Below are 20,357 nucleotides of genomic sequence, written 5' to 3'. Positions count from 1 at the left end.
TTTACTCTTCCAACCTTTACTCTACCAACCCTTACTCAACCAACCTTTACTCTACCAACCTTTACTCTACCAACCTTTACTCAACCAACCTTTACTCTTCCAACCTTTACTCTACCAACCTTTACTCTTCCAACCTTTACTCTACCAACCCTTACTCAACCAACCCTTACTCTTCCAACCTTTACTCTACCAACCTTTACTCTACCAACCTTTACTCTACCAACCTTTACTCTACCAACCTTTACTCTACCAACCTTTACTCTACCAACCTTTACTCTACCAACCTTTACTCTTCCAACCTTTACTCAACCAACCTTTACTCTACCAACCTTTACTCAACCAACCTTTACTCTACCAACCTTTACTCTACCAACCTTTACTCTACCAACCTTTACTCTTCCAACCTTTACTCTACCAACCTTTACTCAACCAACCTTTACTCTACCAACCTTTACTCTACCTACCTTTACTCTACCAACCTTTACTCTACCAACCTTTACTCTTCCAACCTTTACTCTTCCAACCTTTACTCAACCAACCTTTACTCAACCAACCTTTACTCTTCCAACCTTTACTCAACCAACCTTTACTCTACCAACCTTTACTCAACCAGCTAGTTTTGGACTTTTTATGCCCTAGTAGTGGATTGTCATCACAGCTGTACCCTTGACACTCTACGACACACAAACACAACCCAGCCCCTCCTCCCCGTGGCTGCCTGAACACTTCACTTTATACAGTGACACTTCCCACAAGGCCTCATGTTGTCACTAGGCAGGAACCTGCAACTCTGCCTCAGGCTCTGGGCCACACATAGGTCACTATACATCATGCTAAGGTATTGCTGCTCTATGTCTTGCTTCAGCCTACAGATATGGGTTTATATCTTAGATAGATATAGGTGATGAACAATCAATCGATCACGGATTGCGATGCACACGTCAACATTTTAAAAGTCATCCAGCGACATGACCACTGATATTGACCTACAGTACACAGTGGAGAGACCTGCATTTGATTGGACAATGGACGGAGAAGACGAACATTGTCAAAAAGACCTGTGGGGGGGGGGGGTAGATGGAGAGGGTAGATGGAGATGGGGTCGAGAGAGTAGTGAGACTAAAAGGTTTGACATTCTCCTCCAGGTTATTTCTACTCTATTATTCTGCCTCTCTCTTCCATGTCGCCATCACCCTCCTTTGCCACACTTGTAGGTGCTTTATAATGCTGTGGTGCTGTCTGTGTGTTAGCGTCATGTCTATGTGAAACGTGTGTGTGCTGTCTGTGTGTTAGCGTCATGTCTATGTGAAACGTGTGTGTGCTGTCTGTGTGTTGGAGACAAAAAAAGACAGTCTGTGTGAGATATTATCAGGTCTTTTACATGTTCTTTGATAATAATATTACATAATTTTACCTTTATTTAACTAGGCAAGTCAGTTATGAACAAATTGTTATTTTCAATGATGGCCGAGGAACAGTGGGTTAACTGCCTTGTTCAGGAGGAGAACGACAGATTTGTACCTTGTCAGCACGGGGATTCGATCTTGCAACCTTTCAGTAACTAGTCCAACGCTCTAACCACTAGGCTACCTGCCCCCCCCTCTAACCACTAGGCTACCTGCCCCCCCCCTCTAACCACTAGGCTACCTGCCCCCCCCCCTCTAACCACTAGGCTACCTGCTTCCCCCCCCTCTAACCACTAGGCTACCTGCCCCCCCCCCCCTCTAACCACTAGGCTACCTGCCCCCCCCCCCCCCCCCCTCTAACCACTAGGCTACCTGCTTCCCCCCCCTCTAACCACTAGGCTACCTGCCCCCCCCCCCCCTCTAACCACTAGGCTACCTGCCCCCCCCCTCTAACCACTAGGCTACCTGCCCCCCCCCCCCCCCCTCTAACCACTAGGCTACCTGCCCCCCCCCCCCTCTAACCACTAGGCTACCTGCCCCCCCCCCCCCCCCCCCCCTCTAACCACTAGGCTACCCGCCGCTACCCCATTATGATCCTTCTCATTTGAAAAATACGAATAGGGAGCATAACTTTATTTTATTGTTTGCTCTCAACTAACCAGATGAAGAAGAAGAAGAAGATCACCAATAAAAAATCAGTCCGGACAAAACGTACGTGAATGGAAATAAATTGCAATCCCCTCTTTTCTTAATCAACTTTTCCCACTTCAAAATCAAATGTTTTGCCATTTTGAATCATAAGTCTTTTGTCTTTTCAAAACTAAGCTAAGTGCTGTTGCAGTTTCACCTGTTAGAGTTAGAGAAAGATACAGAGTGTGTGTGTGTGTGTGTGTGTGTGTGTGTGTGTGTGTGTGTGTGTGTGTGTGTGTGTGTGTGTGTGTGTGTGTGTGTGTGTGTGTGTGTGTGTGTGTGTGTGTGTGTGTGTGTGTGTGTGTGTGTGTGCGCGTGTGTGCGTGCGCGTGTGTGTGTGTGTTAACTCCTTGCTCCCTCCAGGTCTATGCATTCCTGTGCCCTATATGCTACTGTAGCTTACAGGCCCAGCTTACTAACAGTGGGGGAAAGTGCCATTGTCAGGGCTTTCCATTGACAGCAAAGTGCCTACAGGCAGCAGGGGGGGGTTCTGGTTGTTGCGATGACCCATGGGGCTTTGGTCCAGACCAACTCTGATGACGCTGGTGCTTCTATTGTCCACCGAGCCCTTGCGTTCAGCCTTTGCCAGGGTATAAAAGCTAGGGTTCTGCGCTGAGATGGCCAGCACGATCCAGCCTACCCCACACGGCACAGCAAGCTGTACACGCAGGTAAGGACACACCCCACACCAACTGAAAACAGCAGTCGATCCACAGCAGCAAACAGCGCACAGGGGCCCACTCCTCTCAGCCTACCATGCCCGGGTGTGTCACCCCCAGGCGGGGCTGAGCCCCTAACAGAGGCTTGGGCCTCAGGGCCTACATGAGGCACTCAGACCCCAGGCTGGATTGGTACAACAGATGGTTATTTTCTGATGCATCCTATGGAAGTGTTTGACCGCTGTTTCCTGCCTCAGTTAGTTACAAGACTAAGAAATAGTAACAGATACACAAACCAAACGCATTCAACTCTGTAGTGAGAACACACCTTTACCTGATCTGTGTTTTGATCTTTTTTTCTCTCTCCCTGTCCCTCTTTCTCTCAATCGATCTCTCCATCTCCCACACCATTCTCCCTTTCCCTTTCTGCTCTCTCTCGCCCTCTTTCCCTTCTTCCTCTCTTTAACTCTCTCTGCCTGCCCCATCTTCTTTCCTCTGACATGCCTTTCCTCTCCCCGTCCTCTCTCATCTCTCCATCCCCCCCCCCCCCCCCCCGCTCTCCGTCAGAATCTCCTTATCCCTCACCATGTCTCAGACCGCCAAGTCCGCCTCCAGCCAGGGCACTGATGTCAAGGACAAGGGAGCCCCTGCCCCTGCTGCCACTAGCAAGGCCACTAAGACCGGAGAACCCAGCGTCGGAAACTTCCGGGTGAGTCGGCCACATCCATTTAAAAATACACCACAACCCACCTGAGAGCAAAGTCCACCCGTTGTGTGGGGAGCAGCAAACAGTTTAACGTTAGCCATTCTCTTTGAACTTTTTATCTGAGCCGGGCTAATTGACTACGGATAGAACATCGTTCGTTGTGGTTGGTAAATGTTGCTACTTAAGTTGGTGTGTCTTAAGATGACCCCAGAGATGTTGCAGCCTTCACAGCAGTACGGCTCGGCTTTGGGTTTTATAGTGGAGGGCGGTGCAGGTAGTCCGAGGACAGGAAGAACGTCAGAGCTTTCTACCGGATCGACAAACTGAATGGCACAAACGGCAAAGGGCTCTGAGACCACGTTACATACCTGCAGTGGTGAAAGGCACCAAATGCGCTCTAATTCTATGGCAAAAGGGTCAACATAGAAAAACAAATATTTGCGGACGACGGACAGTATCTCACCCTTGACCTCTTCCAGGGATAAATGGCATCTAACCTCTGACCACTCACTGGCCCCCTGTAGATCATGCTGTTCGACCAGGAGAACTTCCAGGGCCGAATGATGGAGGTCCAGAACGAGTGCATGAACGTGTGTGAACGCGGCATGGACAGAGTGCGCAGTATCATCGTCGAGTGCGGCCCGTAAGTGGACACACACACCTATAGGGCACGATTACACACACACACACACAGTCACACACATACACACCTACAGGACACAATCAATCAACTCTACATGCTAGTCCAACACACAGGAAGACAAACTCAGACTGAGCCCAAACCCTGATTCTGTCATTTTTCGTGGCCCTTCACGCTCATTTCATTTTGACCCGTCTTCTAATCCCTCTCCCCCTTGTCCCCGGCGGCCACCCCTCTCCAGCTTTGTTGCCTTTGAGCAGACTAACTTCCGCGGGGAGATGTTCATCCTGGAGAAGGGAGAGTACCCTCGCTGGGATACCTGGAGCAACTCTTACCGTAGCGACTGCCTCATGTCCCTCAGGCCCATCCGCATGGTGAGGAACACACGCATTCCGAAACACACACTGTCACATTTTCCTATATACGCTCTCTCACACACATTCCAAACATGACAGTGACGAATGAGTTCGCCGGAGTGTAAAAACAGCCGGTAACCAGGGCTAATACAGTAGCTAGTGAAGAGACCTTCCAGCCTTTCCCTGACACACCCCCCCCCCTCTCCTTCCCTCCACACCACAGGACAGCCTGGAGCACAAGATCTGTCTTTTTGAGCTCTCCGACTTCAAGGGCAATAAGATGGAGATCCAGGAGGATGACGTGCCAACCCTCTGGGCGCACGGCTTCACCGACAGAGTGGGCAGCGTGAGGGTGCCCGGCGGAGTGTGAGTGTACACACACACACTCGTACTTACGCACACACACCAGAAATCTATTTTCATGGATACTGGGACTGAAAAACCCTCACCTATATCGAAGATTAAAAAAAAAAAAAACATATCTGTAGGCTGAAGCAAGACATAGAGCAGCAATACATTAGCATGATGTATGATGTATGATGTATTAGCATGATGACCTATGTGTGGCCCAGAGCCCGAGGCAGAGTTGCAGGTTCCTGCCTAGTGACAACATGAGGCCTTGTGGGAAGTGTCACTGTATAAAGTGAAGTGTTCAGGCAGCCACGGGGAGGAGGGGCTGGGTTTTGTTTGTGTCATAGTGTCAAGGGTACATTCATAACTGTTGCACACTTTAAAGTGGAAACACAGAACTCCAATGTGACTCATGTTGTCTCTAAAAAAACAGCCTAAAAATGACTATCAATCTAAATGTAACAAAACATGACCTTCTCTCCTTTCCTCCTCTCTCCAGGTGGGTGGGTTACCAGTACCCCGGATACAGAGGCTACCAGTACCTATTTGAGTGTGGTGACTACAGACACTACAACGAGTTCTGTGCCTTCCAGCCTCAGATCCAGTCCATGCGTCGCGTCAGGGACATGCAGTTCCACCAGCGTGGTTGCTTCAACCTCACCTCCGCCAGCAAGTGAGCGACCTCTGGTGGATGCACGCTGTAACTGCAGCCAGCCAGCCAGCCCTCTCTCACTCAACCCGCCCATCGGGCGCTTTTTATTTCTCCAATCCTATTCCTCCTTTCCTTCCCTTCACCCCTCCATCCTAAAGGGATGGAACGGCAGCATCGTACCGAACGGAACAACCTAAATGACTTTTTATGATGCCAAATAATAAACATGTTTTGAAAAACTAGAATTCCTTTCGCCCTGGACTACTTTATTCAAAGCCTTGTGTTCACTGTGACAACATTTTGTGGCAACATTTTGTGCCTCATTGTCCCTTTCTCTCTGTTTGATATTCCTTGTTTCTTTCTCTCTCTTCCTTTTTTGTCTGTCCAACTGTATTCTCCCTATATGTCTTCATTCTGTTCTTCTCTCTTCCATCTGTTGGACTGAGAAAGGACCATCTGATTAGTGAGGGGTTAAAGGCTGAACACAGCCCCTCTCACCCGCTGACAGACAGTCCCGGCCTCTCAGTTGTAGACCGAACAGTAGAAATGATTATTACCTAACAATGACGATGCATGTAGATAAAGCTTTGTATAACGTTAATCAACGTCACCTTGACTCTGCTCGCGAGTGGCGCAGCGGTCTAAGGCACTGCATCTCAGTGCTAGAGATGTCACTACAGACCCTGGTTCGATTCCAGGCTGTATCACAACCGGTCGTGCTTGGGAGTCCCATAGTGCGGCGCACAATTGGCCCAGCGTAGGTTTTGGCCGGGGTAGGCAGTCATTGTAAATAAGAATTTGTTCTTAAACTGACTTGCCTAGAGGTTACATAAAAATGCTAAAACATCTCTGAAGGTTCCGAGAGCCCACGTTCTCCTCCAAAGCCGTAGCTAAGTCATAAATGACGCTTCCGCGTTGTGCTGTTTTATTTCCGATCGTTTTCAAAACCTCTGAAGATACACAGCAAGTGAAAGCAGATCTGCAATTTGTTGAAAGTGTTATATAAATAATCTAATATCAAGCATTACTAGCAGACCAAAGGCAAGACTCCACCTACATCATTCTATGTATAAAATCTGCTGTGACCAATGTCTAGGTCCCTTTTCCACCTGACTCACTTAATGAGTTATATGAACTAGGTCCGTGCACGTAAAACGGCAGGACACGATATCTTTTGACTCATTAAAACTGCCTTTTGTTACAACTGAAATCCACTCTGTCCAGCGTCCGTGATTTGGTCTCAACTCTCCAGTAATTTAACATCAACACTAGCTGCATATTTGAGTGTATGGTTAGCTTCTAACCCATCTCTAAAATAAACCCAGTTATGCATTGCTAAAATTCAGCTTTTTATAGTGGCGGTCAATAATAACTTCCAAGGCAACGTGAATGGGGTTAATGATCGCAGTAAGCATCATTGACATAGTTTATCGTTCACAGAAACCCTGTTTGGGCTGGCTGCTTGGGTGGTTATCGATGTCGCAAATACACACGATTGACATTGTACCGTAGTGAATATATTCACATTTCTAGTTTTCTGGTGTCACCTCAAGTCTTCACTCGAGCAGGCGCGTTCTCAATGGGACACGTTAAGGACGCGGTGGACGGATGATGACCTTTCACCTAGTTTACCGCTGTGCTGGTCAGCTAACCGGGTATGAAGATTATTATCTCCATTATTTAGATCCTGTATGGGTTCAGTATATCACATTACATATTCTTGAGGGAGTTTGCAGAGGGGAATGACTGTTCAGTAGCAAATTACTATTATTTGTAGTTTGCGAGACAGGCAGCCTACATCCATCCTTTAAACCTTAGATTAAGAGAGCAAGGGCCTCAATCAAGGTTGCTATATAATAACTTCTCAATCGGTAGGTCATTTTTCATGTCCAGTTTTCAACCTTTACCCCAGAGGCAGGGAGTTGTGAGCGGGTGGGTTGGGTCCATTCATAATCATTGGTTGGGTGTCACACAGAATCGACCTGGACAGTTGGATTCACACGGGTGTAATGTAACACTGATAACTCTGTCTAACGATGTTGTAAATCCATGCTAGACATGAGCAGGTCCTACAGTACTAAAGTCTCTCTGTCTCTCTCTCTCTCCCCATCTCTCTCTCTCTCTCTCTCTCTCTCAGCCCTTGGCCTGTGTGGCTGTAGATCTCTGTCCTCGCTAGCTGAGCTACCAGAGATGCATCAGATGATGAGACAGACCTGTAGAGACTATGCAGACAGAGAACTGGCTCCTATAGCTGGCAAATTAGACAAGGAGCACCTCTTTCCCGCCCGACAGGTACTCACACCACTAAACAGGAGGTACACACACACACACACACTCTAACACAGTGGTATTCAAACTTTTTCAGCAGGGACCCCCAAATCTAATGACACATCAAATACCCCTAAATCCATTTCCATCTCTCTTATCAAAATGAAAATAAACTAATACATACACATACTCTACGTATTTATTTGTCCAAATCATTTTCAAAAAAAAAAATGTAATATTGTCCCATGTTATAATCTGTACTCATAATTGTTGTTGTTGAATACCACTGCATGCACCTGTGTGTTTGTACAGGTGCGAGAGCTGGGGGCTATGGGGGTGATGGCTGTAGAGGTTCCTGAGGCGCTGGGAGGAGCAGGTATGGACTACCTGGCCTACTCCCTGGCCGTGGAGGAGATCAGTAGGGGATGTGGCAACACTGGATGTGTGGTCTCGGTCAACAACGTACGTAAGGGGGTGTGTGTGTGTGTGTGTGTGAAAGAGACTGTCTTTTGTCTTGCACTGATACAAAAGTGTGTGTGTGTGTGTGTGTGTGTGTGTGTGTGTGTGTGTGTGTGTGTGTGTGTGTGTGTGTGTGTGTGTGTGTGTGTGTGTGTGTGTGTGTGTGTGTGTGTGTGTGTGTGTGTGTGTGTAGTCTTTGTACATAGGGCCGATATTGAAGTTTGGAACACCGGAGCAGAAGGATCAGTGGATCACCCCTTTCACAACCGGAGAGAAAGTTGGCTGCTTCGCTCTGAGTGAACCAGGTACAAACACCTTTGTCCCAGAACCCTCCACTCACTTCTATGCTCCAACCTGGGGAAATGGGTGGTTGTTTCATTGTTGACGTCTTTTCTATCCTCTCCTTCACTCTCTCTCTCTCTGTCACTCTCTCTCTCTCTCTCTCTCTCTCTCTGTCTCTCTCTCTCTCTCTCTCTCTCTCTCTCTCTCTCTCTCTCTCTCTCTTTGTCTCTCTCTGTGTCTCTCTCTGTGTCTCTCTCTCTCTCTCTCTCTGTGTCTCTCTCTGTCTCTCTCTCTCTCTCTGTGTCTCTCTCTGTCTCTCTCTCTCTCTGTGTCTCTCTCTGTCTCTCTCTCTCTCTCTGTCTCTCTCTCTCCTCTGTCTCTCTCTCCTCTCTCTCTGTGTAGGTAATGGTAGTGATGCAGGGGCAGCGTCTACATTAGCCAGACAGGAGGGAGAGGAGTGGGTACTGAACGGGACTAAAGCCTGGATCAGCAACTGCTGGGATGCCTCAGCTAGTGTCGTATTCGCTACCACCGACAAGTCACTCAAACACAAGAATAGATACACCACTGTTGGAGTCATTGTTAAACACCTCTAGTCCCTCTCTCTCTCCCCCCTCTATCTCTCTCTATCAATATTTTATTACTTTATCAATGTAACTCATGCACGCAATTCATCTTGTTGCTGCTATTTGTGGGTCCGACAACAAAAATCATTGTCCATTCCCTCCCTCAGTGTATATATTCCCTCCCTCTGTAGGGTATCAGTGCATTCCTGGTGCCCATGCCTCACCCTGGCCTTTCCCTGGGGAAGAAGGAGGACAAGCTGGGCATCAGAGCAACCTCCACGGCCAACCTCATCCTGGAGGACTGTAGGATACCCCTGGGCAACATGCTGGGGCCACGAGGGTCTGGCTTCAAGATAGCCATGGTGGGATTGTAGGGTGGGGTGGGGGGTGTTGCGCGTGCGAGGGGACGGGTGCACGTTTTGTGGTCCATCTCCGTGCGTGTGTACTGATCCCCTCTCTCGCCACAGCAAACCCTGGACGGTGGGCGTATAGGCATAGCATCCCAGGCTCTGGGCATTGATCAGGCGGCTCTGGACTGTGCTGTGGACTATGCTCACAAACGCACCGCCTTCGGAGCTCCCATTGGCAAGCTGCAGGCCGTACAGGTATGCATGTGTTAAAGTTTGTGTTTGAATGTTAAGGTGTAAGTGTCTGTTATCAAAGGCGTGTGTGTGTGTGTGTGTCTCAATGTTTCAGTTCAAGCTGGCGGACATGGCTGTAGCTGTTGAAAGCGCCCGTCTCCTCACCTGGAAGGCTGCAATGCTAAAAGACGCCAAGAAACCCTTCACCAAGGTATGCACACACACCACGCACACCGTCCTCTCTGTCACACTACGTAACGTTGTACTCCCTCCTTTCATGTCCCCACAGGAAGCAGCGATGGCCAAACTATCAGCGTCGGAGGCCGCTACCTTCTGCGGCCATCAGGTACGCATCGCGGAGCCCGCAATGTCATGTTTGCTAGAAGTAGTGCCTGACTCTATTAATCAATAGCGGATTTGACAGAATTCACAGAAAATCTCAGATTGCTAAACCCTTCTAATGTTCTTTACCTTCTGCGGAACTAAAAGTCGATCCAGGTTCTTGGGGGAATGGGTTACGTGACGGACATGCCAGCAGAGAGGCACTACCGCGACGCGCGAATCACTGAGATCTACGAGGGCACCAGTGAGATCCAGAGACTGGTGATAGCCGGCCAGCTGCTGAAGGAGTATGTACCATAGAGACTTGCGGGCTGCGCCCCGGATGGCAGTCTATTCGCTACATAGTGCACTATTTTTGGACAGACCCCAACGGTCAAAAGTGGTACACTATATAGGGAATACGGGTGCAATTTCAAATTGGCCCATAACAGCCACGACACCCAGGACTGCGTTCGGGACTGCAGTGTTCAACAGTGTTGTCAGCGTCAGTCAGCTACTGAACTGAAGGAATGTCAGACATGGAGACAGACTCGCACAGCTCTGGGTAGAAGTTGCCCTTAACCACAGATCTAGGATCAGATTCCCAAACTAATGCCCAAATCCTAACCTCAACTGTTACGGAGAGAATAGTTGTCCCTGGACCAGTGGATAGAGGCACCTTGTACCTACCACTCCAAAGGGACAAGAAGACCAGGCCTGCATTCAGGACTGCGGTGTTCAGCAATGTTGTGGAACACTGCAACATGCATCCCACCTTACTTCAAATTTGTATAACGATTACAAAGCAATCCAAGACTGTCTCCGGTTTGAAGCCATTTTGTAACTGTCGATATCAACATGGAGATAAATATCAACCTTTCTGCCTTAACGTCATAATATTATCTGCTTTGAACTGATGGTGTCTGGTAATACAAGCTAGTAGACTCGCAATTCTCACTGTGACCCTGTCTGTGTGAGGTGCAGTGCCTACTAGAGCCACAGGAGGGGAGTGTAGAGTTTGGACTGCCCTGTCCTGCCGTCACCTGCACTTAAAACGACGGGGGAAATCACAACAACAACATTTGAACACGTGTAACATGCATCCCTCCTTATTCTCTGCCTTGTAAATATTCACTGATCTAAAAGAGTTCTGTAGTCATAAAACAAGGACTCCACGGCATACTGTAGTTGGCTAACGCCGCACCCAGGCTAGGCTGGTGGATGAATGATATAAAGAGTGATCTGTTCAGATGAAACTGTAAATGCCACAGCTAGAGAACCTGTTTCTGTCTGAGTTTCAGAGAAATTCTGAAAATGAGATGTTTTACGATGATGCCCTACACAGCCCAAGCTTGTGCCTCAACATAAACTGCTGTTGTTCATATTTTATCACAATTGATGGTACATGATGAAATAAAACAACATATTTTCATGTTAAATAGTGACGCTCCAAGGCTGTTTTGTGGCAACTTGTCATTATTAACAGGTGGCCCCTGGCAGCTGAATTGGGGAGGACAGGCAGGGACAGAATGAAGAAAATGGTGTTGAACACATGGTTTCCATGTGGTTGAGACCGTTCCATTCACGCCATTATTATGAGCCGTCCTCCCATCAGCAGCCTCCTGTGCTAAAGGGCCGGTTTCACAGACCCAGGTTAAGACTAGTATAACACAATCACACACATTGTTTCACATCAATTGCTTTTAATTTGCCATGCACTTCATTTGAACAATCATTTAAATCATGTAGCTGTTATTTAACTCTTAACAATCATTTAAATCATCAGCCAGATTAGGACTTAATTTGACTCTTTTAACAATGCATTTATCCTCCATCAGGACAGACATCAGGACAGGACAGACATGGGAAATCAATTAGAATCATAATTTTGTAATGTCGCAGATCCAGGGCCCAGTTTCAAGATCGCGATGGAATTTATGCTTAGGGGTGTTTTAACAATGCATTTCTCCTCCATCAGGACAGACATGGGAAATCAATTAGAATCATCATTTTGTAATGTCGCAGATCCAGGGCCCAGTTTCAAGATCGCGAAGGAATTTATGCTTAGGAGTGTTTTAATTAACAATGCATTTCTCCTCCATCAGCCGAAGATGTAACTTGCGCTTCCCAAAACATCACGCAAAGAGAACGTTCGCTAAGTTTGTCATCGAGGCATGTGCCGATACTGATTGGATCGAAAGAGACCGCGCTGCTCTCGGGAGGTTGGATGATCTTTCTCCATCGAAATCTTACCTTAATTAACATTAGAATGATTCCACAATACTGATGACGGATCAGCTACTAAAAAGATATCATCACTTATGGCAGCAACTATTGAGTCGGGTTATTCTAATGCTTACCCTATAATGCAATAAATCAAGATTTTTGCACATCATTGCGCACATGTTGATACACACCGTGAAAAAATATTGAGGCAAAATGACAGACAATTACAAGACAGCCAGCATACAATTAGCAAAATAGAACTCAATTGAATGAACGTGACATCTATTTAAATATTATTGAATTATATAGGCCTATGTCGCCTATACTGTAGGCTAATTATCTTTTTAATGCAGTCATTAAGTGATTCACAAGTATCAACCAAGGAGCATCAATAAGTACATATTCTAATCTAAAGTAAGGGTTAGTGTCAATCAGTGGCGACCTGTCATTCAGGGCAGGTGGGGCTGTTTTGAGCCCCACATTTTTAGCCTGTTTTGCATGTTATTTTGGCATTCATACGAGTCACATAGCAGTTTCCAAAATGCAGGTGTTTCAGCCTCGCTCAGTGCTTTCTGTGGTGGTGGGGCATGCCAGCAGAAAATACAGAGCGATGCGCAGCGAAAACTTGACTTCAGTGAGTTCAAGACAACTGGGAAGTCGGGAATAAAGGAGCTCAGACTGGGAAAATACGCTTTGAACGGGCATCCAACTCGGAATTGTAAATCCGGCCTCTTTCTAGAACTACGACATGAAGGTCAATGACGTTCTCATGATTCGACCTTGTTTTTTTCCAAGTTCCCAGTTGTTTTGAAAGCACCATAAATCCAGAGATTGACAGACTTTGATGACAAAATTTGCCAACAAAGACCTGCCGTGAAAACAGCATAACAAGGTGAGTCCAAAAATGTATTGTTTGCTGCTGCATAAATGATGTAATATACCAGGGAGATATGTATACTGTAGCTAAGAAAGTAATACTAAGTGTATGTTGTGTAGTAAGATGTTAGTAGCCCATGTACCTCACTCTAATCATTTGGTCTATTTACCCCTCTTAATTTCACCTACTGTTCTGACTTGGTGGTGCACATGTAGTCTATAACCTGTTTTAGAGAAATGTAATCATTGAATATTGTAAGAGCTTTCATTGTCTGCTTATATGCCTCCTTTATCTTTCCTATGGTTCTGACTTGGTGTACAGGTAAAACACTGTAAGAACGGCCCAGGTTCTGAATTCTGTCGCTGTACATTTCAAAAGTTCTAAACAAATAGTTATATTGACTACATCTGTCCTATAGCTCGCTGTTGTCTTAGTCGAAATTATGGATTGCCTCTGATCCGCTTATGTAGGCCGTTTGTGGGCACCGTTTGTCACTGTTATAGTGCAATTAATGTATTGTTTAGTGTTGTGGATTTGCTGGCATGCATCCCACTTTTGTTATTTTTTGACCCACCAAGATTCACATGTTAAAATCGCCACTGTTGGCAATCACTACTCTCCCCTACAGCCATGCCCTCTGTCTCTGCTCTGCATTCTCATTCTTCCTCCATTCAAACTTTCTCTTTGTCTTCCTTTTAATTGGTCCTGGGCACTGGTCGTGGCCACTGATAGGCTGATGGTCAGAGTTGTAGGTGTTTCTCTCCAGGAGAACCTCACCATTGGTGGAGTAGATGGCCTTGGACCAGGTCAGCACATTACCAGGGGTGTAGGACCAGTAGGACTGCCACCCAGACATGTAGGCCAGTATCCAGCTTGGGGAGAGGACTCTGTCCCACACTTCCACGTCAGTTACCTGCCCCTCAAACTTAAACACTTTCATGACAGGAGGCCCATTGGTCATCTACACACGCACACAAAGAAATACAAATAACTGGGTCAGCACTGGGTCAGCAGCAGTGCCCCACCCCCCCACTCCTCTCCTAACCCACTTTCTCTCCTCTTACCTGGCCAAACACCCTCTTCCTGACGCTGACTGTCCCGCCTCTCCACACCTGGGCCTTGCCTGTCTTTTTCTCCCAAGTAACACACAGGCTGGTCCAGGGGTGTGCCTCTCTGACTGCCCTGAACAGCTTATAGGAGCTAAAGTCCTGGGAGGAATCGATGGAGAGGTGGTCCATCCCCCAATAATACCTTTTCAGTAAAAGGTTCCAGTTGTTCCCCTGAGTGAGGCTGAAGAAAGTCAAGTCTTCTCCCTCCTCGGCCATGTAACGCAGACACACAGTCAGAGAAGAGGGCGAGGGAGAGGGGGTGGTGTAGGGATATGAGGTGGAGGATGAGGAAGGGGAGGGAGAGTAGGGAGAACGGGAGGGAGAGGGTGAGGGAGAGATCGCATCTGTGTACATGGTGAGTTCCCCTCCATTTGTCACTGTAAACATCTGACCACACAGGTTTAAGGTGGAGGGGCCTGAGGCAGAGAGTCAACAAATCCATCAACCAATATTATCTGTGTAGCACTATAAAAAGTGATTTGTCACTAAACATTTCAAAGAACCCACACCTAACACAGTATCTGTGTGTGTGTTTGAATGCGCTACCTGATGGCGTTATTCGATATCTTGCCCCAGTTAGGCCCAACACCGACATCAGCACAAGAGCGTTAAGCAGCACCGAAATCATCTTGTGAGCTTCGGCAGTGTGAGAAGATTTCGAGCATTAAGATCCTTACACCCGTCCTCAACAGCGTGTGCAACAACAACAAAAAGCTCTCTGATAGGTGTAGGTTTCGTTTCCCAGCAAGGCTTGCGAAAGAGTTTTGTTTCTGCAATGTCACGCAATTGTAGACGAACCACCATTGACTCGTTTTTTTGGTATAATAAAAAAACAGGAATAGAATAGTGAGAAATCAAATAATGACCGAAACTTTGTTTTATAATTTATTTTAATTGTAAAATGTTGGTTTAATTGGAAGTAAACAGACCCCAGAACCCATAAGCTCCGCCCATTGTGCGTGGTGAGGCGGGTGTTTTTCCACAAGGCTGCTGTCAGTAAAAGCTTCATGTTTTTAGTTGAGTGTGCCCTCAAAATGCTTCAAACTTAACCCTTGGAGAATAAACGGGTGCATTGTATTCATTTGATATTTTATGCCATACTCAAGGTGTTAGGGGACAAAATGAAACTTTGGTTCTAGTGTTATACTTTGTAGTCCATGTTATAAAAAGGACCCCCACGAACACAGAACACTTCATTTCATGAGGATAGAGATTTACCATTGCTGAGATATCTTATTATTGTAAAAGGTTGCGGACAGGTCAATGTTAATCCCTAGTTAATAATGGCACCAAATAACCTGTCTGAATTCTTAAATTCAACACTTTTGTCCAATATCTCAAGATAGGGTGGTAATATTGTTACAACATTTCCAGGGCTGATGTAGAATATACAAATAAAATGTATGAAATTAAAATGCTATATTATGCAAATGAAGGAACTTAATATTCAAAGTAGGTACTACGGAATACATCGTTACAGTAAATTAACCAAATAGCGACCCGGACGCAGATCTGCGTTGACCCTTTTTGCACAGACTTTTTTTGACTCCTCACATGCGCTGCTGCTACTGTTTATCATCTCTCCTGTTGACGAGTCACTTTATTCCTAGTTATATGTACATATCTACCTCAATTACCTTGTACCTCGACTCGGTACTGGTACCCCGTGTATACAGCCAAGTTATCCTTACTCATTGTGTATTTATTATTACTTGTATTATTATGTGTTATTACTTTTCTACGATGTATCTACTTTCTTTCTCTCTGCATTGTTGGGAAGGGACTGTAAGTAAGCATTTCACCGTTGGTCTACACCTGTTGTTTAAAAGCATGTGACGAATACAATTTTACTTGATCATTTAAGCCCAATAATTTAAATTACGATTGTCATATTATTAACAAATCTTCATGCAAAGCTGAGTTTGTAACAATTTATGAAATTAGAATACAACTTTGTATACTGTTTTATGCAAGTTAGATACTTAATATTCTAATTTGTCTGCACGTGAATTAAAAGAATACAGCATGTTAAGCCCATTAATTAAAAGTAAGGTTGTCATATTGTTAACATATATTGATGAGTAAGGTGCCGCCAGTGTTGTAGTACTCGAGTCCGGTCTCGAGACACTCAATATGGTCTTGTCTCGGTGTTGGATACATTTGTACTCGGTCTCAGACAGAGAAGTCTGGCCGAGACCAGCAGAGTAAAAAACTCACAATTATCAGCTTCCATTCAGTCAGCGCATAAAACCGCTTCTGTTATATAAATATTCATACACATAGCTCATATAAACAAAGACATTCCGTCGTAAGAACACATACACCCAGCCATAAGACTGACCCCCTCTTCCTTGTATAAACACACATCTCATCTCCCTCTACTGGCCGGTCCCAACACTTCGCAAGGCCAAATATATACACTCCTTTCTTGAAACATTAATACAGTATATTAACATTCTTAATATCTATTATAGACATGTTAGCGAACCTATAGGCAGACCTTCAGTGTGTGACAGGTTCGTGATTATGAAAGGACAGTAACCGTAATGCGCTTTTTGTAAAACGCAAAGGGCCAGTGGTGTAATAGAGGGTATACGCAGGTATAAACCGTATATACACTTTTTTTCCCCCCCCAGTGGGCATTGCGTTTACTCCTTAATCCCTACTGATGCGTATCAAAGTAGTGTCGTGGAGTTATATGACTTATCAAGTATGTAGTACAATAGAGAAATCATGCACAAAGTAGCCTACATAATCGCAAAGTACGTCAAATATATTCACATGCGCTGCACACAGCCTAATTTCAGCAGAATATCATCTGCAGACAGCAAGAGTGTGCAGCTCTCAACTGGTTTTGGCTTGGAGACATGGATGGGTCTGGGTGGACAGAGGCTGTCACGCCCTGACCATAGTTTACTTTGTATTTTCTATGTTTTGATTGGTCAGGGTGTGATCTGAGTGGGTATTCTATGTTTCATGTCTTGTTTGTCTATTTCTATGTTCAGCCTGATATGGTTCTCAGTCAGAGGCAGGTGTTCGTCATTGTCTCTGATTGGGAACCATATTTAGGTAGCCTGGGTTTCACTGTGTGTTTGTGGGTGATTGTTCCTGTCCTATGTGTCCCTGTGTTCACACTATATAGGCTGTTAGGGTTTCGTTACGTTTTGTTTTGTAGTATTGTATTGGAGATTCGTGTTTCGTATTATTAATAAACATGGATCGTAAACCACACGCTGCATTTTGGTCCGACTCTCCTTCGTATGAAGACGAAACTCGTTACAGAATCACCCACCACCAACGGACCAAGCAGCGTGTCAACAGGCAGGAGCAGCGCGAGGAGAAGCGCAATAAGGATTTCTGGACATGGGAGGAAATCCTCGACGGGAGAGGACCCTGGGCTAAACCAGGGGAGTGTAGCCGCACTAAGGTGCAGCGGGAGAAGAAACAACAGGAACAGCCCAAGGAGGAGTACAGTATGGAGTATACTACTTGGGAGGAGATCGACAGGTGGGCGGCCGACCCAGGGAGAGTGCCGGAGCCCGCCTGGGATTCGCTGGAGCAGTGCGAGGAAGGTTACCGTAGAATGGAGGCGGTGAAAGCAGAGAGGCGCTGGTATGAGAAGGCAGCACGGCGACGCGGATGGAAGCCTGAGAGGCAGCCCCAAAAATTTCTTGGGGGGGGGGCTAACAGGGAGTATGGCTATGCCAGGTAGGAGACCTGAGCAGACTCCCTGTGCTTACCGGGGGGCTAGAGAGACCGGACAGGCACCGTGTTATGCAGTGGTGCGCACGGTGTCTCCAGTGCGGGTGCATAGCCCGGTGCGGTATATCCAGCCTTGCGCTTGGTGTCTCCGGTTCGCCTGCATAGCCCAGTGCGGGCTATTCCACCTCGCCGCACTGGCAGGGCGACCGTGAGCATTCAACCAGGTAAGGTTGGGCAGGCTCTGTGCTCAAGAGCTCCAGTGCGCCTGCACGGTCCGGTTTTTCCAGTACCACCTCCACACCCCAGCCCTCCGGTAGCAGCTCCCCGCACCAGGCTTCCTGTGCGTGTCCTTGGCCCAGTACCACCAGTGCCAGTACCACTCATCAGGCCTACAGTGCGCCTCGCCTGTCCAGCGCTGTCGGAGCCCTCCTCCTCTCCAGCGCTGTCGGAGTCTCCCGCCTGTTTAGCGCTGTCAGAGCTTTCCGCCTCTACAGCGCTGCCGGAGTCTCCCGCCTGTTCAGAACTGCCAGTTAGCATAGAGCTGCCAGTTAGCATAGAGCTGCCAGTTAGCATAGAGCTGCCAGTTAGCAAGGAGCTGCCAGTCTGCAAGGAGCTGCCAGTCTGCATGGAGCTGCCAGTCTGCATGGAGCTACCAGTCTGCATGGAGCTGCCAGTCTGCAAGGAGCCGCCAGAGCTGCCTGTCTGCAGGATGCCGCCAAAGCTGCCAGTCTGCAAGGAGCCGCCAGAGCTGCCAGTTAGCATGGAGCAGCCAGGGCCGCCAGTCAGCATGAAGCAGCCAGGGCCGCCAGTCAGCATGGAGCAGCCAGGGCCGCCAGTCAGCATGGAGCAGCCAGGGCCGCCAGTCAGCATGGAGCAGCCAGTCAGCATGGAGCAGCCAGTCAGCATGGAGCAGCCAGAGCAGCCAGTCAGCATGGAGCAGCCAGAGCTGCCAGTCAGCATGGAGCAGCCAGTCAGCATGGAGCAGCCAGAGCTGCCAGTCAGCATGGAGCAGCCAGTCAGCATGGAGCAGCCAGAGCTACCAGTCATCATGGAGCAGCCAGTCAGCATGGAGCAGCCAGAGCTGCCAGTCGACCAGACTCTTCCAGATCTGCCAGTCGTCCAGACTCTTCCAGATCTGCCAGTCGTCCAGACTCTTCCAGATCTGCCAGTCGTCCAGACTCTTCCAGATCTGCCAGTCGTCCAGACTCTTCCAGATCTGCCAGTCGTCCAGACTCTTCCAGATCTGCCAGTCGTCCAGACTCTTCCAGATCTGCCAGTCGTCCAGACTCTTCCAGATCTGCCAGTCGTCCAGACTCTTCCAGATCTGCCAGTCGTCCAGACTCTCTCAGATCCGCCAGTCGACCAGATTCTCCCAGATCCGCCAGTCGACCAGATTCTCCCAGATCCGCCAGTCGACCAGATTCTCCCAGATCCGCCAGTCGACCAGATTCTCTCAGATCCGCCAGTCGACCAGATTCTCCCAGATCCGCCAGTCGACCAGATTCTCCCAGATCCGCCAGTCGACCAGATTCTTCCAGATCTGCTAGTCGACCAGGATCTGCTGAAACCGCCAGCCAGCCAGGTTCTGGTAGTTTCTACTACCTGCCTGGGCTTCCTCTCAGTGCTGAGCTTCTTCTCAGTGCTGAGCTTCTTCTCAGTGCTGAGCTTCCTCTCAGTGCTGAGCTACCCATCTGTCCCGAGTTACCTCTGTCCCGAGCTGTCCCTCTGTCCCATGTTATCATTGTGGTGGGTAACCTATTTAGGGACGTTTAGGAGGGGGATTAAAACTGTCATGGAGTGGGGTCCACGTCCAGCGCCAGAGCCGCCACCGCGGACAGATGCCCACCCAGACCCTCCCCTATAGGTTCAGGTTTTGCGGCCGGAGTCCGCACCTTGGGGGGGGGGTACTGTCACGCCCTGACCATAGTTTACTTTGTATTTTCTATGTTTTGATTGGTCAGGGTGTGATCTGAGTGGGTATTCTATGTTTCATGTCTTGTTTGTCTATTTCTATGTTCAGCCTGATATGGTTCTCAGTCAGAGGCAGGTGTTCGTCATTGTCTCTGATTGGGAACCATATTTAGGTAGCCTGGGTTTCACTGTGTGTTTGTGGGTGATTGTTCCTGTCCTATGTGTCCCTGTGTTCACACTATATAGGCTGTTAGGGTTTCGTTTTGTTTTGTAGTATTGTATTGGAGATTCGTGTTTCGTATTATTAATAAACATGGATCGTAAACCACACGCTGCATTTTGGTCCGACTCTCCTTCGTATGAAGACGAAACTCGTTACAGAGGCCCACCCACTGGGGAGCCAGGCCCTGACCGCTCCACCCAATTAGATTGTTGTGGACGTAGACCGTCACATTTTTGTAAAAAAAAAAAATTCAATGAAAAAAGGTGTTATTTTGAGAGTGAAAATCGGCCAAAAACCTCATAAAAAGCATAGGAAAACATATACTTTTTCACGCAGGGTGCCTTACCTTTGCTGGTCGTTTGGGAACTTCTG

General features: G+C 47.4%; 3 protein-coding genes across 3 annotated transcripts; 2 read left to right on the top strand and 1 right to left on the bottom strand.

Annotated features, from left to right (window-relative positions):
* The first annotated feature begins 2,716 nt into the window (after positions 1–2,716).
* Positions 2,717–5,705, top strand: LOC139400757 (beta-crystallin B1-like). The gene is made up of 6 exons (XM_071145405.1): positions 2,717–2,766; positions 3,323–3,464; positions 3,986–4,104; positions 4,343–4,475; positions 4,681–4,823; positions 5,308–5,705. Exons 2-6 carry the CDS (start codon positions 3,342–3,344, stop codon positions 5,483–5,485), a joined length of 696 nt encoding a protein of 231 aa, XP_071001506.1. The 5' UTR covers positions 2,717–2,766; positions 3,323–3,341; the 3' UTR covers positions 5,486–5,705.
* Positions 5,706–7,071: 1,366 nt separating this feature from the next.
* LOC139400758 (short-chain specific acyl-CoA dehydrogenase, mitochondrial-like) lies at positions 7,072–10,258 on the top strand. The gene is made up of 10 exons (XM_071145406.1): positions 7,072–7,102; positions 7,598–7,752; positions 8,041–8,190; positions 8,381–8,492; positions 8,872–9,038; positions 9,227–9,397; positions 9,503–9,640; positions 9,732–9,827; positions 9,906–9,962; positions 10,106–10,258. The coding sequence occupies exons 1-10, from the start codon at positions 7,072–7,074 to the stop codon at positions 10,256–10,258; spliced, it is 1,230 nt and encodes a 409-aa protein (XP_071001507.1).
* A 3,404-nt stretch (positions 10,259–13,662) lies between these two features.
* LOC139400754 (jeltraxin-like) lies at positions 13,663–15,844 on the bottom strand. Its single transcript, XM_071145404.1, has 3 exons — positions 15,787–15,844; positions 14,105–14,565; positions 13,663–14,001 (listed from the first exon to the last, which is right to left on the bottom strand). The coding sequence occupies exons 1-3, from the start codon at positions 15,842–15,844 to the stop codon at positions 13,663–13,665; spliced, it is 858 nt and encodes a 285-aa protein (XP_071001505.1).
* Between the last annotated feature and the right edge of the window lie 4,513 nt (positions 15,845–20,357).

Source organism: Oncorhynchus clarkii, unplaced genomic scaffold, assembly GCF_045791955.1.
Source record: "Oncorhynchus clarkii lewisi isolate Uvic-CL-2024 unplaced genomic scaffold, UVic_Ocla_1.0 unplaced_contig_13451_pilon_pilon, whole genome shotgun sequence".
NCBI lineage: Eukaryota > Metazoa > Chordata > Actinopteri > Salmoniformes > Salmonidae > Oncorhynchus > Oncorhynchus clarkii.
The sequence above is the reverse complement of the archived record's forward strand: the minus strand, read 5'-3'. Positions and strand labels throughout refer to the sequence as shown.